The sequence below is a fragment of the Ylistrum balloti genome, unplaced genomic scaffold, assembly GCF_031769215.1.
Source record: "Ylistrum balloti isolate Yb309-2 unplaced genomic scaffold, AGI_CSIRO_Ybal_v1 Utg370912, whole genome shotgun sequence".
Classification (NCBI taxonomy): domain Eukaryota; kingdom Metazoa; phylum Mollusca; class Bivalvia; order Pectinida; family Pectinidae; genus Ylistrum; species Ylistrum balloti.
Genome location: NW_026782517.1, coordinates 332,337 through 358,503, shown reverse-complemented (window position 1 = coordinate 358,503; position 26,167 = coordinate 332,337). Strand labels below are relative to the sequence as shown.

The 26,167-nt window shown below is 36.4% G+C and overlaps 2 protein-coding genes across 2 annotated transcripts; one reads left to right on the top strand and one right to left on the bottom strand.

The window, feature by feature from the left end:
• Window positions 1-243: 243 nt before the first annotated feature.
• LOC132559443 (elongation factor Ts, mitochondrial-like) lies at window positions 244-10,648 on the bottom strand. Its single transcript, XM_060224062.1, has 6 exons — window positions 10,586-10,648; window positions 9,222-9,382; window positions 8,557-8,685; window positions 7,545-7,655; window positions 1,825-1,993; window positions 244-958 (listed from the first exon to the last, which is right to left on the bottom strand). Exons 1-6 carry the CDS (start codon window positions 10,593-10,595, stop codon window positions 474-476), a joined length of 1,065 nt encoding a protein of 354 aa, XP_060080045.1. The 5' UTR covers window positions 10,596-10,648; the 3' UTR covers window positions 244-473.
• Window positions 10,649-10,724: 76 nt separating this feature from the next.
• On the top strand, window positions 10,725-24,938 carry LOC132559442 (angio-associated migratory cell protein-like). The gene is made up of 11 exons (XM_060224061.1): window positions 10,725-10,904; window positions 12,910-13,041; window positions 15,565-15,684; window positions 16,086-16,225; window positions 16,371-16,515; window positions 18,229-18,312; window positions 18,769-18,884; window positions 19,209-19,282; window positions 19,976-20,066; window positions 20,642-20,796; window positions 23,898-24,938. The coding sequence occupies exons 1-11, from the start codon at window positions 10,787-10,789 to the stop codon at window positions 23,971-23,973; spliced, it is 1,251 nt and encodes a 416-aa protein (XP_060080044.1). The 5' UTR covers window positions 10,725-10,786; the 3' UTR covers window positions 23,974-24,938.
• The last annotated feature ends 1,229 nt before the right edge of the window (window positions 24,939-26,167 follow it).

The following is a 26,167-nucleotide window of genomic DNA, read 5'->3' as shown; positions in this document are numbered from 1 at the left end:
TGGTGTTTTGTGATTGTTTTAAAAGTATATTGAAGTATTTCAGAGCTACATAACCTCCCTTTTTACCTATAAATTCTGGTAGTTTATACCGATATATTGTCAATAGTGCAATATTACTGTACAGTCTCCTAAATCACTAAGTGATGAAACAATTAATTCCTCCATATTTATCTGAAGTATATATATATATATATTGTATAATATACAGCTAGGAACAGGGGGAAAAAAAAACATCAACATGTATGTAGCTATGTCATTTAATCACAAATTAATCATCATCTTCACACAAATAAATATTATTCGTACATCAAATTAAGTCCACCTTCAGCATGTAATTTGTCCACTATGATATCAAACACAAAACATTATCATAGGTAACACATTCTTTTAATAAAACCCAAACTGGTCTCATCACCTTCAGTTGCCTTACAAACTTATTTTCTCTCTTGGTGGGAAAGCTAAATGAAGATACGTTATTCACTATCTGATGGAAGTTTCTGACCACATTCAACGAATAGAAATTTGTTTACAATAGCTTTGTTGTCCTGCAAGTACTCTCCTACTACAACTTCTGGATTAAAGAGAAATTCCTGAAACACAAGTCTAGTTTCCTGCATTTTAACTTTACTAGACTTTTTGCCCTCTTCCTCCTTTTCATCATCGCTATCATCACTTTCATCGTCACTGGAATCTGAGTCATCTGAATGTTCATTATCTTTGTCTGACAGAGAGGTTTCATCTGCATCAGCTAGAGGCTTATCATCCCCAGAGTCATCAAGAGGCTTGTCATTTTCAAAGTCACCAACTGTGCTAGGTTTTAGTCCTAGGATATGTTGACACAACTCCTTAGCTACTGTTTTCAAAGGAGTGACATCCTCTGTTACATCGGAATCCTGACTCAGGTCAAGCAATACAGCATATTTTCCCATTCTACAACCATCAACCTCAACATCCGAACCTACAAAACAAAACAGAACAGTAATACTACCATTGACTTCAACTTTTACATTATAATCTATGAAAAACAAATCTAAGAAGTCATAAGCTTCAATCTAGAGAGGTAAACCTACAAAATGGTACAAGAGCTACCATTATGAGAGAGTGCTACAAAAATAAGGTAATTTCTCTTAAATGCAACCTCGGTTGTCAAAAAAATTAAATTGAAAATGCAAAACCAAGGAGCAAGGAGAACTTAAACATCATGAAACATTTATGACAGAGTCATAAATCATTTACTGTTATAATTAGAAATCAATAAACAAGGGGCCCATTGGGCCTGTATCACTGAAATTACTTCATCTAAATTAAATGAAAAAGCATTTAAAAGATTAGTATCTATATATTTCCCCTATTAAGACCTGTCCTATGACCCCCATTGGGGGTCAGATGCATCGTTTATAAAAAAAAAATTGTGTTCCCATCTGCCAAGGATATCGGGACAAAATTCGATCATTCTTACAGAAAAAGAATAATTTAAAAAATTCGTTATTTCCCCTGTTTTACACCCTCTCCTTCGATGTAAGGAGGAACAAAATCCACTGTTTATAAAAATTGATTCCCCTTCACTAAAGAATGTTTTCTACTAAATTTTGCCCGAAATTTGTAGGAGACTTCACAGAGGACAACCAACAGACATCACAGTATGACATAAGCTCAACTGTCCTTCAGACCAGGTAAGCTAAAATATCACATCCATGAACACATATACTGCAAGCTATCCTACCCCTATCCCTGTAATGGAATGTCGCTGATCAGAACTTAATGCAGCAGAGTCTATTCTTTGCGGGGAACTTTTGATGATACTGAAATTAATAGCAACTTTACCTGCTAAATGGATATAGGTTTCCAGGTGAGAGTTAGGTGCTACACCCATGTGTGTAACTTGACGAGCAGACAAATTCTCCCCAACCTTTCCGACGGCTAATGCTACCAAATCACCAACAGTCTGGTTACCAATGTCAAGGCCATCCAGCTGGTCTTTAGGAAGGGATACCTGAAACAAACAAATCAATTGTACATTCCAAGCTGTACAACAGAATACCTCGATTATTTCCATGCCATACCTCAGAATACGTTTATCTTTTCCCCAGCAATGCATCAGAATACTTTGCTCATTTTCCAACCATACCTAAGAACACCTTGACATTTCTAAAGCTATACCTAAGTCTACTTCATTCTCTACTCATACCTCAAAAGATCATTTTCCAGCCAATACCTTAGATTACCTTGATCATTTCAAGACTATCACCTCTGAATACTTTCTTCATTTCCTAATCTATCTCAGAATACCTTTAATAAATTTAACCCCTGTGACCGCCAAAGTTTATCAATGTCATTTATATTCACAAGGAAGCTTGTCAGTATTCTGGGTTTCAAGAAGATTACTTCATCAAAATCCGACCCGTACTTCAAGAGATATCATACGGTAAAACAGCATTCAGACGGACGGAAGGACAGACAGAACCCATTTGCATATCCCCTACCAACTTAGTTGGGCGAGGGACAAAAAGAAACATCATTCTATGCCACAGATTGAATGCTTGAAAAAATTGTATAGTAAGTGGACTTAGTTCTACTACAAAGACGTGTTGCATGTTAGACATGGCATGTGGCAAAGACTGTAATTAAACAATCAAGATAATTGAGCCACTTGTACATTTTAGATTTTTTTTTACATTCTTCTTTTTCTCTCTTGGAAGGCTAGTGACACTGTTCAATGCAAACTGCCCATACATATTGTTCTAACACTGTGTAACCAAAGTAAAGGATTCGCTGAGGACAGAAACTTCTGTAAACTTGACTGGAAGCTATTACAAGAGTAATTACACCCCTGATACCTTAAAAGAAGGAACTCTACCATGTTCCATCCTACATACCTACTGACATGATATCAGCCAGGACACTGGTGCTTCTGGATCTTTAGAAGAATTTTTAGTGTTTGAACCAAATTTGGCCCCTGTGACCTTCAAAACAGATGAAGATAAATCTTATGAGGAAATTTTAGAAAACTCCATCAAGAACTTTCTTGCCAAACATCAGTTCCCTGGGTATTCTTGAACTTAAGGTTCATATAATTCTTACAGGTTTCAGCATATTTGACTCCTGTCAACTTGGAAATTGGTCAAGAGTGTTGCACACTATCCTAAGTATCAGCTAATATAATATCCAGACTCTGTGTCCTCTTGGAACTTTCAAATTGGAAAAGATTCTTAACACAAAACAGAAAAAAACCATAACCTCAGATGTTACCTTGAAAACAGGTCAAGGTCAATTCTACCAAAAGTTTTTATAGCATTCTATCCTTGGTACCAGCCAGCAAAACATAAAGACTCCAGGCCTTCTGGAACTTCAGAAGTACATTCTTTAAATTTTTAACTATTTGACCCCTGTGACTTTGAAAACAGGTCAAGGTGATTCATATGAGGAAAATTTACAGTACTCTTCTCAGGTGCCACCTTGCCATTTATCGGTGCAAAGTTACTTCCAGTTTTCAAATATTTGAAAGTTGATGGGATGGAGGGACAATCCATGGATCCCTGGCCATATTGTAAGCTCAAATAAACTACCATGTGATCTAACAACAAGAAGACAATAAATTACTGTTAACATGTTTTATTTTTCGTACATGGACTTGAAACAAAATATAAACTTCAACAATATCACATATTTGTTAATTTACAGTCCTTGAATGATAATCTTTCACTTTAATATAAGATAGAATTGAGATACAATGCCATTAATATACAACTCCCTCTTATTACATCAACTTAATCTCATGGTAGTCATGATTATTTATATAAATTCCTTCATCTTTATTTGTCAACATCATACTAACAATAACCACGTTCAAGGCAAAAGTTTTTCTCAACAAAAATAACTTGTCTAAATAGCATACCATAAAATCATTAATTTTTGAGGGTGATTTGTTTTTGTTAAATTTGTGGGCACTCTATAACCACAAAATGTTTGACAGATAAAAGTTGATTCTATAATTCTATATAATTTTAGACAACCACAAAATATGAGGCCCATATAAATATATGATTCTGTAGTACAGATGAACACTATGAGTTGGGACACTTTTCATATTAAGATAAGGAACAAGTTGACAACAGTCCTGACAGCATCATACAGTATAGAAGAACACTGAGGTGGAACACTTCTATATTTAGATAAGGAACAAGTCGCTAACAGTCCTGACAGCATCATACAGTACAGAAGAACACTATGAGGTGGAACACTTTCTATATTTAGATAAGGAACAAGTTGACAACAGTCCTGACAGCATCATACAGTACAGAAGAACACTATGAGGTGGAACACTTTCTATATTTAGATAAGGAACAAGTTGACAACAGTCCTGACAGCATCATACAGTACAGAAGAACACTTTGAGGTGGAACACTTTCTATATTTAGATAAGGAACAAGTTGACAACAGTCCTGACAGCATCATACAGTACAGAAGAACACTTTGAGGTGGAACACTTTCTATATTTAGATAAGGAACAAGTTGACAACAGTCATGACAGCATCATACAGAGAAAACGTTAATACAAAACTAATTTGTTGGATTTATCGTTACGTAAACCACCAGGGTCATTTGAGGCAAGGTGTCCTTGTAGAAGCTGATAGCTGTCTTACTAAACACATGCTATCGAAAGAAAACTGGGGTAAAAAAACATTACCCAAGGACAAAACCACAGCACAGGACAATCAACCTTCTTATCTAAAATAGAAATATAACAGCACCAGTAGATACTACAGATGTAAAATCTTCCTCTGAAGTTACAAAATCTGATGTTCTACCACTTATAAATATACATAAATATTTTCAATCTGTTGTGATATTTGAATTAAACGATTGTTTCCTTGATGAAAACTGTGTAAAGACCTTGTGATAGCTTATGATGCAATTGTCAGAAAAAATACCTAGGAAGACATCAGGATAATTTCCTTTCAGAACTCTCAAGAAAGTCTGCTATTTTATTTATCACATTTCTGTCTGTCATGATCCGTGATTTTCCATGCGAGTTGTCAGTAAAAACGTTGTGTATACCTTTCACTCCAGCACGTCTATGAACAATCTCCAGGTGGTACAAACCGAGGCCGTTCTTTGCAATCTTGTTTACTTGGTTTTTTGTCAACACCGCTTTCTTGACTAATGGCTGTAGACTTCCTCTACACTCATCAATCTGTTTTTTGTAAGCTACATAATCTTGTACATATGAAAAAGTGTAACTGGACTGACACATTAGGTTGTTTGAGATCTTTTCTGATTGGACAAGTTTTTGAAGAATTTCCACATCCTGGCTAGCATCATGGGCCCTGTACTTAATCCCTAGAATATCAGTGATGAGAGATTCCAGATTGTAATGAGTTCTATTTGGAATAGCTATTCTGAAAACTGACAGTGTGTCGACAAAGCCATCCACCAGATATGAGACTCTTTGATCTTTGATTTCTGTAAGACAGTTACACAACACAAGTGCATCAAACAAGGCATTATGTGCTACTAGGACTGGAGATAGGAAGTTACAGAGCCAGTCTGCAAAGTCCGACATACACTTTGTAGCGGAGACAGCTTCAAGAGATTCTCCATTCTTATAAAGTTTTCCTCCAACATAAGAGAGTCCTGTTAAATGTGAAGCCATTCTACTGATAGGTTTACGAGGAAGAACATATCGTGTGAACAGCTGGTCATCGACACTTGCTGAGATTTGGGTAATGTTAGAAAAACCTGGAAAAAACATAAGAAAATTAAGTAATACATTTCTTGGTGAAAGAATATTTTCATCATCATCAGTATTCAAGTTTGTTAATAAGATATTTAACATTCAGCCAAATAAGTGTATGCTTAGCCTTCTGAAACACCTGGTCTAATCATTGTACTTTCTGAAAGTAAATTATTCATCTGTTGATATTTTAACATCCTTTCATAAATTTTGCGATAGCATTTTACTTTTGTTTACATTTTAATATTTTTGTTTTTGTTTTTTGTTTTCTTTTGGTTAATTAGTTAAAGCCCCAAAATACGCAACACTAAAGTATATTAGATTTATTTATATAGATATATTAAGAAGCAATGTATCTGAGAAACTTATGATAACATCATGTGTTGGTATCGATATTAAAAGTGGTTGAAATTCACTTTTTGTAAACATGCCTCCATTTATGCATTTTGCTGAACTGAGGTCAGAAAATCTGTATTTACTATAAACATATACATTATACAATGAGCCCTCTAGTGACTATACACTCACATTCTACCTGTACAGCATGAAGAGCATGCAACATGTACAAAATAGCAATTTACCTGTAAATACTTCTATGCTGAGCATGCAAGTGTTTCGTGGTGTCTTTCCATTTATTTTTAGTATGACCTACATTTATTCGTTCTTATTTGTTTCGATATCATAACCAAGCATTTCTCAATAGATACCACTCAACTCACGTATGTTTTATTGTCATCATGACATAATTATCGAGATAAAGATTTCACATTAGTGTTTTGAATCAAGCAAATTGACCACATGATTCATATAATGGTGCTTTTATAATAATACTTCGAAGTGCTACATTCAGGGTTTTCCATAATTTTATTAGTAGTAGGCTGTGTAGTGAAAGTAGGAGGCTGGCCTGCCGTGTACGTGTAGTCGTGTACGGAACATTATTACGGAACTGGATTGGTGTAGGCGGCCAAATGATCAAAGTAGCCGGTCAAATTGGCCGGCGACCGGCTCTTATGGAAAACCCTGTACATTCATGAATGTTTTGAATGATGAGACAAAAGTGCTGCCTTAGTTATCAGGGTTTTTCTTGACCCTTATCTTGATACTTACCAAATCCTGTGGTTTCCAGATCAAAATATATCCATGTGTAGCCACCACCAGCAAGTCTCTCTACAGCTGGTCTTACAGTCACTTTAGGAATGTCTTCATAATCAAACAGGAAACAAGGAGAATTTTCTTCTCTTTCAGCCAGCTCCACTTTTCTACGCTTGCTTCTTTGACTTGAAGCTTTCGACTTTATATAAGAGGGCCTCATGGTACTAAAATGTCTCAGTTGACAGCGAACACAAGAACTCTTTCGGAAAAATATATTCTTGTTCACCTACAGAAAACATAGGATGAAAATTATTCTATTATCAGAATGTATATCTAATGATGAATCTGTATTTTTTTCTGCAATGTTTTTGCATTATAAGTTGTCTGAATATTTTCTTCTCTTTATATTCTATAGGTGAACAAGCTTATATTTTTTCTTAGAATCTATATGCCATTTATATGGAATAGCACAAACTTCTGGATGGTATTATTTATGCAAAACATCAAAAGATTTCCAAACTGTGTTCTGCAGGGTATTACTTATATCAAACATCACAGGCCTGAGACTGTCCTATTTTTAAGCTGAATTAGATAAATAAAATTTAAAAAATCTCACAAAAAGCAAACAACCTTATTGGGAAGACACCAGTATATAGCACACTGAAAAAAATAATTCAAAAATATTGTGGAGCATTAAACATTGTTGTCAACAGTCTACCTGAGTACTAGTAGGTGCAGCCATGAAATATCTGTGGCAGCCGGAAGTGACATTGGATACCAGATCATGAAATTTTTCATTTTTGGCCACAAAATCTGTTTCGCAATTGATCTGTAAAAGAAGAAATCATATATCAATAATTTAATTCTCTATGAAACAAGCATTTTCATTGGCCAATATTTTGTTGTTACCAACCAATAACAAATAAAAAATGACATCATTTTGTAATGTCATATTTGATTGGTTAATGTGGCAATGTAAAAAATTTAATACATTGAGATAAAAGTTTATAAGAAATCAGTCTATTATGAGATGGCAAGCTAAAAATGATTAACCTGTGATTAAAACATAAGGATTCTCTTTTTCGATGGTAGCTATTCAGATCCAATAACATCAATTATATTAACCAATTAACTGAAAACTTGATAAGGCTTCCTCTATGGAAATTCAACATAATTAAACTGAACTACAACAATCAGAAAGTAGATAACACAACTGCCTACAGAACTATACTGCATCTAAGAAAGATATTTCAATGACACAACTCAACATCAAAAAGAGAATATTGGTCTGCCCTTTTAGAAAATGGTAACATCACGTCAATAATGTGATATAGAGATACCGAAATGTCAGCAACTACATCCCAGTTTCAGAGACAACTCCGACCAACCTCAGATTTATAGAAACCTTACCTCCACCACTGTCTCCCTCTGATTATCAGACTTGACCATGACCCCTATCTTATAGAACCCTTACCTACACCACTGTTGCCCTCTCATTATCAGACTCGACCCTGACCCCTATCTTATAGAACCCTAACCTCCACCAATGTCTCCCTCTGATTATCAGACTCGACCCTGACCCCTATCTTATAGAACCCTAACCTCCACCAATGTCTCCCTCTGATTATCAGACTCGACCCTGACCCCTATCTTATAGAACCCTAACCTCCACTACTGCCTCTCTCTGATTATCAGACTCGACCCTGACCCCTGTTTTATAGAAACCTTACCTCCACCAATGTTGCTCTTTGGTTATCTGACACAACTCCAACCAGCCCCTGTGACATTGGGCGACCTTGTAACTTTGTAGCCTTGGCCCATCCTTCTTTCTGTGCTTGTTCTAACAACCATTTTTCTGCCTGTAAATACATGAACATGAGCTGGTTGATAAGGATATTGTCAACTGTCTTTGCTAGCCAAGATTTACAATTCAATGTTTCCTAAGAGACAGGCTAGCAAAACTTCGGTTCAAGTTATAATGTTTTATTCAAGTATTATACAACAAAGTTTATTTTATCATACAGAGGTACATTTCATATGAATGTTGTACTTACTTAGGTGCAATGTAACATGCACTATAATCATTTACACAAAGTAATTCTTTGAGCAATAAATATTTCCAAATCTCTATACATTTTCCCAAGCAGATGAAATACTAAGCCCAATACTGAGTAACAGTTTAGTTTCTTCATTTGTGATATAAATACTTCATATAAAGAAATGCAGGGCTTTTTGGCCTGTGGTCACTATGTGGGTATACATTCTTATTCTACACTGATGTTTGATATATGAAGTATACTTGTATTATTTTTTCTTTTAAATATTCGGACTAAACCTTTCACGTTAATATAATTTGTAATTCTCCATTACAGTATAGACTACTAACACTAGTTACCTTGTCAACATCATTTTCAAACTGTTCCAGAGCTTTCCTGCAGTTCATAAATCCAATACCAGTTTTCTTCCTCAGCTGACTGAGACTGGCTTTATCTACTACTGTAGCATAGCTCCTGATGCTGCCCAGGAATGGTTGGTTAAAGCAGGGTTTCAATATATCTATAAACACAATAATAATAATATGTGTTATATCTTTAATTAGTATCAAAAAGCTTAACTCTGAACAGCTTACATAACCTTACTGCTCATCAGCCCCTAGGGGGCCAGCTAGTGTCAATATAAGTGAATCATCAAACTGTCACACTATAATAACAATTCTATTAAAGTTTATTTTATTTTCAAATAAAAATAAACAAAAGATCTTCAATGTAACTTTCCTAGATAAATTATAGTAAACTTAACACCCTCCCCATCGCAGTAAAGACATAAATTTTGTTATTCTCAGTCCATTTCCAATGTCAAGCTTGACCACCTCTTTGGTTCGGGAACTCCCTCTCCAATTTAGCATTGACAGTGCCGCACAATAGTTTTGAAAACGAGGCAGTTCATTTTGTAAACACTAACACATGACCACAGGCGAAAATGACAGTGACACAGTCAGTAAAATCTTGTTTTCAGCACTGGATTTTATCATGGTTGTGGCAAACTCTTAATTCAATTAAGAATTACAAAATAAGTAACGTATAATCTTATGTGACATAAAACTTGACATATCCAGATTGTTGATCAAATGATAAGGATTTCCGTTTTTATAATCATTTCTTTACTTCTTTAAGGGCATATTTAAGCGAAAAAGCAACTCTCAATGTTCATAAGGTGATACACTTGATGTACCGTATTTCACCACAAATAAGCCCCCCCCCCTACCACTTTTTCCAATTTGCCAGGAATAGGGGGGTATTCGCAATTAAGCAATAATATATGCAATAATTAAAAATCAGTAAAAAAAAGTTTTACCATGAAGTCACTTTAAATTGAAAGTCACAACCTTAACCTAACATGTGTAATCTTGTAACATTCATAAAGGAGGGTCACTCAAGTTAAGCAAGAACCACTCTATCATTATAAAAATGACCATAACACAATTGCATTTTATCATGGTTTCAATAGCAATGACATGCCACTTTGCACACATTCAACACTAGGCACTAGATCTACTCTTGGAAACTATTTACTAGCCCGAATGTCAAAATGTCGATAGAGTGTACATGTGGGACCGGTGTCATTAGGATCCCGTTTTCATCTCAAAGTCAAACGGTATTGCAAGAAGTGAGATGCCTCCGATTGAATTTTTAAATGTCTCAATGGAACCGACAAAATGTTCATCAAACCTACATCAGACAGCATCATTGAGAAACTTACTTCGTATCATGACAATTTCTCAGTTTTCCTTATAAAAACGTGCTTCCGGTTTCTTATGTAAAATCATGGTCATGTCAACCCTTCGATTTAAATGTTTGCATATTAAAGCGTTTTACTGACATCGTCGTACAAACCACGTTTTACTATCATCGTTCTAGAACGACTACCGTATAACACATTTTGACCCATTTCAAGCAAAACATGGATGAAGGAAATTCACCCGATGATGACATTACAAATTCTGAGAATGTTGAGAACGAGTTTTCTCTTGATCCTAACGATATCGTTGAAGTAATCCAACTTGAAGGTGAAGACGAAGGTAAATCAATGGGTTCTGTCACTTGCTATACATTGTGAAACATGATTTCTACTTGTGCCAAGTAATTTACTTCATCCTGTTGAATATTGTGTATTACACAACGTTCGCGAGAGTGAGAACGTGGCAAGAGGATGTATTGTTATCGTTGAGTGAGTGAAGTTTAGCATATATACATACAGGGAGAGGACCGTGGTGATATGGTTCTGATGAAGAAGAATTTGTCGTTCACATATACTTTGATGTTGATCTAATAGAAAGAAGCAATGAAATTCATTTGCCTCCCTCTTATTTCCTTAAGTTATACAACTTATCGGTAACATGTGATAACACACATAATAATATATATAATACATAATACAAACACTGGAACAACATCATACACACTATTTAGACACAAACAGTCAGTTATATTTTTTTATTGTTACAATAATTTACATTAATACCTGATGATGAGACATACAGACAACCCAACTACATCTACATCATCAACTAATGACCCTTCTGTCTCTAGCAGGACACCACACCACACCGCTTAACTAATACAGATTCCCTAATAGCTGATACTAGTTAAGGGATCTGAATGCATGCCTTCTTTGGCCTTATTTGTTGTATACCTGTAGATAAATGAAGGGAGATTTGAGATATTGGTAGCAGGCACATAGATAAATGTTTTGCTATTTACTGTATCACAAACACAAACCAACACTTTCAAGCACCAGTTACAGTTTATATCCTTGTTTTAAATATACATTGACACAATTACCTGTAAAATCATAGGGTATTTTAGATGATGTATGTCTGTAGGAGGCTTGGCATCTATAGTGATCACCTGACTTGAAGATTTTATAGATGATGTGTGTTTGTAGGATGCTTGGCATCTATAGTGATCATCTAACCTGAAGTTTTTATACGCCCGTCGAAAGACGGATGTATTATGGTATAGCGCTGTCCGTCCGTCCGGCGTCTGTCGTAAACTTTTATTTGTCCGGAGATCTCCTGCTACATTTTTCAGCCATCTTTATGAAACTTGGTAGGCTTAATCACCATGATATGAAATTTTGTTTTCCTGAACGGGGTTTTGATTTGGTGACATGAACAAGAGTTATGGCCCTTTGTTTATTTCACTATAGAAATCTTGTCCGGAGATCTCATCCAACATTTTTCAGTCTATCTTTATGAAACTTGGTAGGCTTAATCACCATGATATGAAATTTTGTTTTCCTGAATGGGGTTTTGATTAGACGATTTGAATAAGAGTTATGGCCCTTTGCTGTTTTGGATATTCACGGGTGTGTTTTGTTCCGCTATCATGAAGAGCATGTTTAAAAGCTTGAAAAGCTAATGGGCCTATATGATTTTTTCTTATTTCATGTTATATCAGTGCTTATAATCAGGTATACTCAATACATTCTTGTGATAATTTCTCATGTGTACAATCGCGAGCAATGATTTATCAACTCTTTTTCGATTGCAATTAAACTTTTTGTGTAGTTGTTGTCGATTGTTTCTGGAAATTGAAAGCGTGATTAGTTTCTGTTTTGACTTAGAAATGAAAAATGCTTAGATCTTCTTGGATTTTTATGCAAACAATTATTATATATAAATCCTGCTCAAAGTGTTCACAGATCAAAAAGTATGTCAATGATATTCATACTATATACTGTAAAATCATAAAGTTTTGTTGAGCTCAATTTTTGTGGTTAAATTTAAAAAAAAAATTATTGTGGACATTCTCATGGTTAAGTATAGCTCTTTAAATATACTTATGCTAATGATGTCAGTTCATAGACGTATGAGTTTGTGGATTTACCAATAAAATCCACACAAATGAATCCCCCTAGAAAATTAATAATTTTACATCTCACCATAATGATGTATATTAACATGACTTAGTATATAAACAGATCATTCTCTACATAATTGGTAATTATTCCCTACTATTCAAAAATTTATCACTGGAAAAATTCCAACTTTTGATATCATTTATCAAACTTACATACTGCAGATATTTCCCATGATGTTAACGACATGGATCTTCATGACGAGGAAGAAGATGATGAGTTTGATGAGGAATCGGAGGCTATGGGAGGCGGTCAAGTGAAAGACGATGCTAGTATGGTGTTTTCCAGTCATACAGGTATATATGGAGGTGACTGCTACAGGTGACACTTGTTGTCATGCTTGGTAGCGTATTTAAAATTGAAGTAAAGTTGCAACTAACTCCAAATATTTAGGGTAAATATGATAAATGATTATATGACACTACCATTTGGACCTGAATTAAAGAGAAAGGAACTATCAATGCATTACTATAAAGATATGAACTGAGGCCATTTTTTTTTCGATACCTTTATAAAGATTGCAACCAATGACCTTTGACTTACTAGTGTTGTGTTCAACTGGTTGTGACCTCTGGCTTACTAGTGTTGTGTTCAGCTGGTTGTGACCTCTGACTTACTGGTGTTGTGTTCAGCTGGTTGTGACCTCTGACTTTCTAGTGTTGTGTTCAGCTGGTTGTGACCTCTGGCTTACTAGTGTTGTGTTCAACTGGTTGTGACCTCTGACTTATTAATGTTGTGTTCAACTGGTTGTGACCTCTGACTTTCTAGTGTTGTGTTCAGCTGGTTGTGACCTCTGACTTACTGGTGTTGTGTTCAGCTGGTTGTGACCTCTGACTTACTAGTGTTGTGTTCAGCTGGTTGTGACCTCTGACTTTCTAGTGTTGTGTTCAGCTGGTTGTGACCTCTGGCTTACTAGTGTTGTGTTCAACTGGTTGTGACCTCTGACTTATTAATGTTGTGTTCAACTGGTTGTGACCTCTGACTTTCTAGTGTTGTGTTCAGCTGGTTGTGACCTCTGACTTACTGGTGTTGTGTTCAGCTGGTTGTGACCTCTGACTTATTAATGTTGTGTTCAACTGGTTGTGACCTCTGACTTTCTAGTGTTGTGTTCAGCTGGTTGTGACCTCTGACTTACTGGTGTTGTGTTCAGCTGGTTGTGACCTCTGACTTTCTAGTGTTGTGTTTAGCTGGTTGTGACCTCTGACTTTCTAGTGTTGTGTTCAGCTGGTTGTGACCTCTGGCTTACTAGTGTTGTGTTCAACTGGTTGTGGCCTCTGACTTACTAGTGTTGTGTTCAGCTGGTTGTGACCTCTGACTTACTAGTGTTGTGTTCAGCTGGTTGTGACCTCTGACTTTCTAGTGTTGTGTTCAGCTGGTTGTGACCTCTGGCTTACTAGTGTTGTGTTCAGCTGGTTGTGACCTCTGACTTAATAATGTTGTGTTCAACTGGTTGTGACCTCTGGCTTACTAGTGTTGTGTTCAGCTGGTTGTGACCTCTGACTTTCTAGTGTTGTGTTCAGCTGGTTGTGACCTCTGACTTTCTAGTGTTGTGTTCAGCTGGTTGTGATCTCTGACTTACTAGTGTTGTGTTCAGCTGGTTGTGACCTCTGACTTTCTAGTGTTGTGTTCAGCTGGTTGTGACCTCTGACTTACTAGTGTTGTGTTCAGCTGGTTGTGACCTCTGACTTACTGGTGTTGTGTTCAGCTGGTTGTGACCTCTGACTTTCTAGTGTTGTGTTTAGCTGGTTGTGACCTCTGACTTTCTAGTGTTGTGTTCAGCTGGTTGTGACCTCTGGCTTACTAGTGTTGTGTTCAACTGGTTGTAGCCTCTGACTTACTAGTGTTGTGTTTAGCTTGTTGTGACCTCTGACTTACTAGTGTTGTGTTCAGCTGGTTGTGACCTCTGACTAACTGGTGTTGTGGCCTCTGACTTACTAGTGTTGTGTTCAGCTGGTTATGACCTCTGACTAACTGGTCTTGTGTTCAACTGGTCGCTGAACAGTTTTACTCTCAACCCATAATGCTGAAGAAAAATGGCCTCTTGCTGAACAGAATTTTCTGGGTAGTATTTACCATGGTTACATAACTTCCCTACAGGAAAGAATTTGTCTTTTGACGGTGGTGATGCTGAATATTAATCCTGAGCTCGTACATATGCACTAATATAACAGAGGTCATTATTTATTACAATGCTTTGGCTGGGATTTGAACCGGGGATCTCTGATTTATGAGTCTTGTGCTCAAAATGATCAAGCTCAAGAGAAGATATTCTTAGTCACTTGGTATATTGCTGCTTGACCAGGGTTTTATTGCTATAAATAGACTGACCTATTTATTTTTATTGAGGCCTGTATATACATTTATTTGATGAATGAACTGTATTGATGTTTCATATATTTCTTAATGAAGTATTTTGTAAAATGTGAAAAGGTGATCTTTGAAATACTAATTACTGAATTTTATTAAAATGGTGACAATAGTATTCTTACTTGATTCAATTCAATTGCATTTAGACTTTCAGAACTGCCATTTCTGCTCTTGTATGTATGATCCATACACTTCAATGCAGAGGACTATATCGCTAAAAATCACAAAGGAGGAGGATCGTATAAGCCTTAATATTAATCTGATTAAGCTTGTTAGCACATTTTTCATCTGCTTTGAATTAGCCTATATTCATTGAACTTCGTCTTGTCAGAAATCATTTGACAGATGGAATATTTATTGAAAATTTTCATCTGCAAAGACTTCAACCAGTCTTAAAGAACAGGAATTTTCTTACTATTACTTTTTATCTAAGAACAGAATTTTGGTTTCAGATGCTGTTTTCAGTGTAGGCATTGACCCACATGGAGGGAAGATGGCAGTGACCGGCGGTCAAGATGACAAGGGCTATATTTGGTCAGTTACAGATGGAGAATGTATTATGGAGTGCGGAGGTAAAACTGAATTAAATATAATTGATAAACACTAAATTGATACATTGAAACTTTTGTGGAAAATGAAACTTAGTCTAAATTCTGATTGCAAAATAGTTCACAAAACTTGTTTCATGTACCATGCTGCTATTTTACTTTGGGAAATAAGACTAGAATTTTAATTACCTTGTGATTTGGTACCAATATAAGGAAAGGTTTCGCAGACATTACTACTGTAAGCACAGTGAGCTCAAGTTAATTCATTTTCCAGTTCTGATGTACACAGGTTCCTTGAGAACAGAAGTAATTCCTTAATGTCTGACGTTCTGGAGTACACAAATTCCTTTCATCAGTGATCCTTGGGTTTCGAGATGTCTGTACAGAAATGCTGGTATCAGTTTAATATCTGTTTACTTCAACAGGACACAAGGACTCAGTGACCTCAGTGGGCTTCAGTTTTAATGGGACCTATGCAGCCACTGCTGACCTCAGTGGACTGGTCAAGGTGTGGAAGGTAGAAACAAAGACTGAAGTTTGGTCATTTGAATGTTCTGACATAGAGGTGAGTTACACAAACGTTAAAAAAATGATGAATTTTTAATCCATCCAAAACATAAAATGGTGGTAAATTGTATACAAGGTATTTGGATGTGTAAAGAAGATTAAGATTATATTTAACATCGCAATGACATCTGGGATGTTTCCAGTGGCTACAGTGGCACCCATTGGCACCGGTTTTGCTGTCGGGCACCGTAGATGGAGATGTGTGGATGTGGAAAATTCCGGATGGTGATTGTAAAACATTTCAGGGTCATGGCTGCACAGCTGGAGTGGGACGCATTCTTCCAGATGGTATATTAACTGTTTCATCAATCTTTTTCTCTGTTTGATTGTAACGGTATACTTTTGGGTTTTTTTTTTCAGTTACTGTATGTTATATAAAATTAATAATTTAACATGATTTAACAGATGTAATATTATATAATGCAGTTTCTGTAGCATCATGTGTTTTTCTGGGGCTCAATTTCCGTGGTTTTTCAAAAAACCTGATTTCATGGATAAATAAAAGTCAATAATTCTACTTATTTTAACAGTTCATGGACAAATGAATTTGTAGAATAAGAAATCAATGAAAATAGATACACAAAAATGAATGATTGTGCAGTACAATAATTGATGAAAATAGTTTTCAGATCTAAATTTAAATCCAATTTACCTTCGCTTTCTGAAATCAAAAAATCAGAATCGACTTGGTTGCAATATACAGTTGAAACTTGTTATCACGAAATTCAAGGGACCGTGGAAAATATTTCAACAGATCCAAATTTCAACTCAAAGGGTCTGCATAAGATTGACGATATTTGTTTCCTGGTGTTTGTTATGGTTGATCAAAGAACAGCGACGATAGACGGTAGACGCTGCACTGTGGTACAAACAGCATAATTTATTTCAAAAGGAAGTAAATAAATAGAAATTAATATTTTTCTATTTTCTCCTTTTATTGTTTATTCATCTGAACAAAAAAACATGTAATAACAACACCTATCAACTACATATGTGCTTGCTTTGTTCGCCGTGATTTTTAGAACAGGTGTATAATGTTCCCAATACCTGTCACTTGAATACCTACGCCGGTATGCAGGGCGGTTGACAAACCAATAAATTTACAAACACCTTACCCTGAGCTTGTTGTGATTGATATTTGTCTTTGAGTACATATAGATTGTATATTTTACTAAATGACAATAAAATGAAAATAAAATTTGCTTTTGATACGCTGTTGAACGTATGAAAAAGGTGGTGCTGGAAAGTTTTCACCTGTTAAAGAAAACATTATACTAGACATAACAAATAACACAGGCATAGACTCTGTCAATGAAAAAATACTTTAAACTTTGCGTTATCCAAGCACAAAATTGAGCAAAGTACCTGATCACAGTCCTTCAATAAAAAAGCTCAAAAACTTGTTTCTCTCAGAAATGTAAGGATCAAATTTTGTCAAAAGTTTTGTACTGGTTTAATTGTTTCGTATACTGATAAATCACTGCTACAGGATGGTAACACTAATTAAGAAAACAACTTTAAACTGAATAGTTGATTTGGTAATTAATTGTTAGAGGTTAAGTGTTGTGTGTATGATGGACTGATATGCTGTAACTAGCCATATGTTATGCACAGGTGACTTTCTATTCTGACGAGGTATCGACAGATTTCTTCAGAAGACAGGTCTATGTTTAAAAAAAAAAAAATTTTGAGACAATGAATGACTTTTCCCTTGCATTACAATTGAAAGGACTGAAAAATTAATTTGTCTCAAACAAGATTTTGACTTATAAGATTCACTTCATCCAAATTAAAATTACAGATATAAAGAAGGAAAGAAATTGGGTCATGGATATTATTTCGACTTAAATGGAATTTCGACTTAAGCGATTTTGAGTCGAGTTTCAACTGTATATATTTGTGGTTAACATATCTAATTATAGGTTTCTCCTCAATGATGGAGGTTTCGTTGAATGCCATTTATTTGTCTGAGACTTTTTACAAGATTTTTTTATCATTTAGGGAAACGTGTATGTGTTGGGTATGATGATGGAGCCGTTAAAATTTGGAACATGAAAACAGCTGATGTAATGAAAACAATTTCAGGTAACATATTTGTATTATATATTTTGTGAATATTCAAACACCCCAATGTCTGCAGTTAGTCCAAAAGGTTCTGCCTTTCTGTCCGAGATTTATCTTTCTGTCTTAGTTGAAGTTGATAGTCAGAATTCCTCGGTATATAAAGTTATGAAATTGTAGTGACCCATATGCCATGAGATTTAACTTTTGTTTCTCATATTTGTAAGGGCGATCACAACCAAACTATGCTTTAAACTGTAGTTGTCAGAATAAATGAATGAATAATTTAGTTAACACCTGTCAATGACTTCGACATCTAAGTAAGTCAGTAAAGATATGTTTTTTTTTTTTTTAATATTTATTGGCATCGCACAATTGTAAACTCTATATAACATTGCTACGATATTGACCCATGCACAGGTCGCAAAAGTTTTAGATTATTTAACAGTCTAATGTTTCATCATTCCATGTAATGTGTAGGTCGGGAGGGTCATACGTCAACAGTCGTTTGTATGGATTGTCACCAAGATAATTCCATGGTGATGACGGGGTCAACTGATGTTACTGCCAAGATCATCAACACAAGTACAGGAAAGGTTTGTTCACCGCAAAAACAAAATGCCAACACTCAAATGAAGTTCTATGAGTATGGAAAACACTATTTATACTTCTATCAGGTTTCTGATTACAGGTAGATATTTGTTTTTTATCTATAAATCTTAATTAATTCAGTAAATTTAGGTAAAATTCATTTATGAAATTAAGATTTATATTAAACAATCACTTGAACTGACATTCATACCATAATATTAATTATTCTGCAACCATACTGTATCTTAGTCTGAATTTGTATTAAAAGGTGACGTTTAATTGTGTGTCTTTTATACAATCATTGATATAGAGTTTTGTCGTACTTGCAGGTTCTGTCAACCTTTAACTGTGAGTCAGTGAAAGAGGGAGATAATTCTGTAGAAGCATGTGGTTTTTGTAAACAGTGAGTATTGGTTATTAACTGCTGAGGACTTTTTCTCCGTTGCTCCTCAATTTCAGTGATGGCAAATATTGGATTCCAGTTTGTTGGTTGGTGCAGATTGGGATGCAAAACATACACCACTTCACAAGATCATGAAACATTTTCAAACTTATTATTTTTGAAAGAAAATTTGATTGAATAAATTGCACATCAGAGTCACAGATTGTGCTAAGGTAAAGTTAAAGTTGATACACTCATGACTCTTATTCTGTACAAAATTAGATTGTTGATGTTATTTTGTGATTAAAATGAAAAAGATTTCACAAATTTTAAAAACTTCATTTCTTTAGGAATGGAAACTAGGCAAAGCTGGCTGTGTATTTCAGTTTTAAAACTCGGGCCACTGAACATTTCTCCGTCTTAGATATTATTTAGATAGTATGTATTTCTATAACAGGGAAATGTTTGTCCAGAGATATCTTTGCCCTTGAACCAAATTTTTTACTTTCGCCCTGTGTTAAATTTGTCCAAAAATATATAATTGTATGATTGTATACATTTCATCTATGACATGAAACATTAAGTGACTTTTTTATGCTGTATTTGAGAAAGAAAAAATCTGTTGAACTTTGGCAAATATTTTCCGTCTATAGCACTACAAGAGCAATTGATGCTCCAAATTACAGTTTGTGATATCACCTTGTATTCTCACAGACAGACGCTTGCTGCCACAGGAACACTCCAGGGGACTTTATGTATATGGGACATGCCAACACAGATCACACGAAGCAAATGTCAACACGAGGTATTGCATCTTTTCTTTATTGTAATATTTTGATTAAGAAAATTCTTCTCTTATGTATGTATATATAGCTACCTTAGATCTTTTGCTATTTTTTTTTATTAATCATTTTACGATAGAAAATATACAATACAAAACCAGTATAAAATTTGAAAAGAAATTGTTAACTGAAAAGCTTTGTATATGCCAAAAATGTTTTTCCTTTTAGACCAGCCTCGCCAGAAGGTGGGCTGTTCAAATTGCTTTTTCATCAGTCCTAAAATTTTTTTCACCATTTTGTTTAGAAGCACTGGATGGATCATTGTCAAATTTCATGTGTTGATTCGCCTTTGTGCTAGTCTTATTTTTTTCATTTCTTTGATTGATAAGGAAAAAATTGGCTATCATATGGCCAACTTGGATATGTACAGTTTTAGATTGTTGTCGCTATTTCTTCAGAAGTGCTGGATAGATCATTCTAAAAGTCCATATGTAGATTCCTCTTGGTCCAATAGATCAGAGAAATCAAAATGGTTGGATAAATGATGACAATATTTGTTTAGATATATAGATTTTTACCTACAGATTGTTAATTTTAGGCTGGTGTGGTCAGACTAAAATGGGATCCCACCGCCCCCCTTGTATACACGGCATGTCTGGATGGAGTTGTGCGTCTATGGGATGGCCGAAATGGTCAGTGTGTGAACCAGTGGTCTGGCCACACTGATGCAATACTGGACGTTGATCTGTCCAGGTAAGTCGTAAACTTCTGCATTTGACAAAACAAGACAGAAGATCATAAAGCAGTCATGCATTAAATTTATTTTCTCTGCCGTTAGTCATGTGAAAAATATGTTTTGGAAACGGTCAGTGATATGGAAATGAACTTGCAACTTCAATGGTAAGGCTATGCTCTGTCATGATGTCAACTTGTATTACAAACTGTTTTCTTCGACAGGAACATTTTACTGCTTTAGGACAAGTCCTAATTAGTCCGCTTTAAAACTGGGGCCCGGAGTCGTAATTATTTTCTCTCATGTAAATATAACAATAACTTCCATTGTGATGTTTTGTTTTGTTGCTAGGCGATTTATTTGGATTCTGCATCGACTGTGATTTGTCACTTTGTTTATATTCTTTCTCTTGTATACAAAGAAATTTTTCTAATCTGTCCCCAAACTATTCCTTCAGAGAAACTTGTCTAATATGTACCTTAGTGTGTTCCTCGTTTAATCTGTCCCTTACAGTATCTCTCTAGAGAACCAGGTCTAATATGTTCCCAACAGTATTCCTAGAGAATCTTATCTTATCTGTCCCCAAATTATCCCCACAGAGATATGTTTTGTTTGTACACAGGGTATTTCTGCAGAGAAACCTGTCTAATCTGTCCCCACAGTATTCCTACAGAGAAACCTGTCTAATCTGTCCCCACAGTATTCCTACAGAGATACCTGTCTGATCTGTCCCCACAGTATTCCTACAGAGAAACTTGTCTAATCTGTCCCCACAGTATTCCAAACCTGCCTAATCTGTCCCCACAGTATTCCTACAGAGATACCTGTCTAATCTGTCCCCACAGTATTCCTGCAGAAATACCTGTCTGATCTGTCCCCACAGTATTCCTACAGAGATACCTGTCTAATCTGTCCCCACAGTAATCCTACAGAGAAACCTGTCTGATCTGTCCCCACAGTATTCCTACAGAGATACCTGTCTAATCTGTCCCCACAGTAATCCTACAGAGAAACCTGTCTAATCTGTCCCCACAGTATTCCTACAGAGATACCTGTCTAATCTGTCCCCACAGTATTCCTACAGAGATACCTGTCTAATCTGTCCCCACAGTAATCCTACAGAGATACCTGTCTAATCTGTCCCCACAGTATTCCTACAGAGATACCTGTCTAATCTGTCCCCACAGTATTCCTACAGAGAAACCTGTCTAATCTGTCCCCACAGTATTCCTACAGAGAAACCTGTCTAATCTGTCCCCACAGTATTCCTGCAGAGAAACCTGGTTAATCTGTCCCCACAGTATTCCTACAGAGAAACCTGTCTAATCTGTCCCCACAGTATTCCTACAGAGAAACCTGTCTAATCTGTCCCCACAGTATTCCTACAGAGATACCTGTCTAATCTGTCCCCACAGTATTCCTACAGAGATACCTGTCTAATCTGTCCCCACAGTATTCCTACAGAGAAACCTGTCTAATCTGTCCCCACAGTATTCCTACAGAGAAACCTGTCTAATCTGTCCCCACAGTATTCCTACAGAGAAACCTGTCTAATCTGTCCCCACAGTATTCCTACAGAGAAACCTGTCTAATCTGTCCCCACAGTATTCCTACAGAGACACCTGTCTAATCTGTCCTCACAGTATTCCTACAGAGAAACCTGTCTAATCTGTCCCCACAGTATTCCTACAGAGATACCTGTCTAATCTGTCCCCACAGTATTCCTACAAAGAAACCTGTCTAATCTGTCCTCACAGTATTCCTACAGAGAAACCTGTCTAATCTGTCCCCACAGTAATCCTACAGAGATACCTGTCTAATCTGTCCCCACAGTATTCCTGCAGAGATACCTGTCTAATCTGTCCCCACAGTATTCCTACAGAGATACCTGTCTGATCTGTCCCGACAGTATTCCTACAGAGAAACCTGTCTAATCTGTCCCCACAGTAATCCTACAGAGACACCTGTCTAATCTGTCCCCACAGTATTCCTACAGAGAAACCTGTCTAATCTGTCCCCACAGTAATCCTACAGAGACACCTGTCTAATCTGTCCCCACAGTATTCCTACAGAGACACCTGTCTAATCTGTCCCCACAGTATTCCTACAGAGACACCTGTCTAATCTGTCCCCACAGTATTCCTACAGACAGAAACCTGTCTAATCTGTCCCCACAGTATTCCTACAGAGACACCTGTCTAATCTGTCCCCACAGTATTCCTACAGAGACACCTGTCTAATCTGTCCCCACAGTATTCCTACAGAGAAACCTGTCTAATCTGTCCCCACAGTATTCCTACAGAGAAACCTGTCTAATCTGTCCCCACAGTATTCCTACAGAGATACCTGTCTAATCTGTCCCCACAGTAATCCTACAGAGATACCTGTCTGATCTGTCCCCACAGTATTCCTACAGAGAAACTTGTCTAATCTGTCCCCACAGTATTCCAAACCTGCCTAATCTGTCCCCACAGTATTCCTACAGAGACACCTGTCTAATCTGTCCCCACAGTAATCCTACAGAGAAACCTGTCTAATCTGTCCCCACAGTATTCCTACAGAGACACCTGTCTAATCTGTCCCCACAGTATTCCTACAGAGAAACCTGTCTAATCTGTCCCCACAGTAATCCTACAGAGATACCTGTCTAATCTGTCCCCACAGTAATCCTACAGAGATACCTGTCTAATCTGTCCCCACAGTATTCCTACAGAGAAACCTGTCTAATCTGTCCCCACAGTAATCCTACAGAGAAACCTGTCTAATCTGTCCCCACAGTATTCCTACAGAGACACCTGTCTAATCTGTCCCCACAGTATTCCTACAGAGACACCTGTCTAATCTGTCCCCACAGTATTCCTACAGAGAAACCTGTCTAATCTGTCCCCACAGTATTCCTACAGAGAAACCTGTCTAATCTGTCCCCACAGTATTCCTACAGAGAAACCTGTCTAATCTGTCCCCACAGTATTTCCACTGAGAAACCTGTCTAATCTGTCCCCACAGTATTCCTACAGAGAAACCTGTCTAATCTGTCCCCACAGTAATCCTACAGAGAAACCTGTCTAATCTGTCCCCACAGTATTTCCACTGAGAAACTTTTCTGATTTGATATTTTCAGAGATGGAGAAACCCTGGTTACAGTGTCTGATGACAAAACTGCAAGAGTTTTCTCTCTCCACACGCCAGATAGATGAGGTCGACAAAATTAAACACTAAAACCACAGGGGTTCAGAAAAGACACCTCACAGTAATTTCAGTCTAGCATTAAAAGCGAAACAGACTGTTCACTTTTTCACATGTTTATAACTTATGTCTATATGTACAATGGTGTTGCATCTTGCCTTAAATGTGACAATGTGAAGGAATTTTATCAGATGGAGAGAGTTCCTGCTTCTTGTTTGAATCCAAGGTAATAAGATTTTCCTAATGCCAATGCCAAATGCCCACGTGGACAGGTGATAGACCAGGATTCAATAAAGAGCTTGTGTCAAAGGAAAAGTACATCTTAAGTTTGAAGGAACCAAAATCTGGTTAATGCTATGTACCTCTCCTGTTATGTCAGGTCCTTTACAATAATTAACAGGTATGTAGGGTCAGACATCACTAAAGGAGGGAAAAGGGTAATCATATAATATTTACTCCAATCTTTATTTAATTTTACATCATAAAATACCTTCATCACTTGTGGTTATTAAACTTGATGATACAGAAATTTATATAAACCAAATGTCAAATTGGGTTGGCATGAAACCAAAGTCTTTCGGCATAGTCAATGGTGTCCAGAATCCCTTCAGCTGTAAATGATGTTTGCTGTTTCCCTATGTCAAAGTCGATGATGATGTAAGCAATCTATCAGTAAGTACCTTCGGATACGGCCGTGGGTACAGATACCATGAAAGATCATACCAATACTGAACATATCACCTACTATTATGGGTACAAGGTAGGATTGAACATTTTCAGACTGTTGAAACAACATCGTTTTCTGACCATTAGCCCACACTCAGCCCAAGCCGAGTGTCATCAATCTCCTTATACTTAACATGTTACCTGTTAATAACTGTTGATTATCTCCAATTATCCTAGCTTTTCATGCTTATTAAGTCAAGCACCTGTGTGAATTTGTTTACATAAAATAATTAAATGTGTTCGGGCCAGACTTGTTGTGGTTTTCTAATTATCTGCGCACTTCACTGGAGTGTGTACTAGACCCACAAATTTACAGTATATTTATGTATTAACCCTTTCGGCGCCGTAGGTGACTAAAGTCGACATGCAGACAGGCCGCCGTAGGCGACTGAAGTCGACATGCAGACAGGCCGCCGTAGGTGACTAAAGTCGACATGCAGACAGGCCGCCGTAGGCGACTAAAGTCGACATGCAGACAGGCCACGTAGGCGACTAAAGTCGACATGCAGACAGGCCGCCGTAGGCGACTAAAGTCGACATGCAGACAGGCCACGTAGGCGACTAAAGTCGACATGCAGACAGGCCGCCGTAGGCGACTAAAGTCGACATGCAGACAGGCCGCCGTAGGCGACTTAAGTCGACATGCAGACAGGCCGACTTTGGTCGACAATTTTTATATCTTTATTATATACATTTTTATAATATTTGGCGCTGAGCTGTACATTGTGAGAGATATTTGGCACTTTGCTGTACATTGTGAGAGATATTTAGCGATGAGCTGTACATTGTGAGAGATATTTGGCGCCGAAAGGGTTAATTAATTTTTGAATACTGTGCAACATGAAATATTTGTGTTGTAGAAACTTCTAGTATTTTTGTGATGAGACAAACCAAGAAAATAAAACATTAAGAATAAAACTTCAGACAAAAGAATTACTAATGTAGTAAAGTTTAGTTTTCACTGATTGTCTTGGGTGTAAGAAAAGTTCCCATAAACCTGTTAAACAGTAAAGAGATATATGTACTACTGAATAATTATAATTTAAAAATGGAATGAAAGTCATATCCTGAAATCTTTTTGTCAGTTTTAATTAGCACACTGGCTGTTTAAATCCACATTCATCCAAGAACACTTCCTCTTCTGGAACACCTGGTCTTATTATCCTTGTACTTTTTCAGGAGTCTCTGCATAAATCTTTCTTTTAATCATATTTTGCCCTAGTTTTATTGAATTGAGTTTGGATTTTAATTATGTTGACATGTTGGTATTTTCTTGTTGTTTTTTGTCTGTAAATAATCCTTTTGTTGCAAATTCTTGTACTCAAAGGATATGCCTTTTTCATTTTGGGATTGAACAAAAAATTAAAAAGATGACAGGTGATCGTCTTGGATTTAACAAAGATTATCATTGCTATTTCTGCAGAGGAATTTTCAAATTTTGTACAGTTAGAACAGAAGAAAATTTGAATAGGTGGAAGA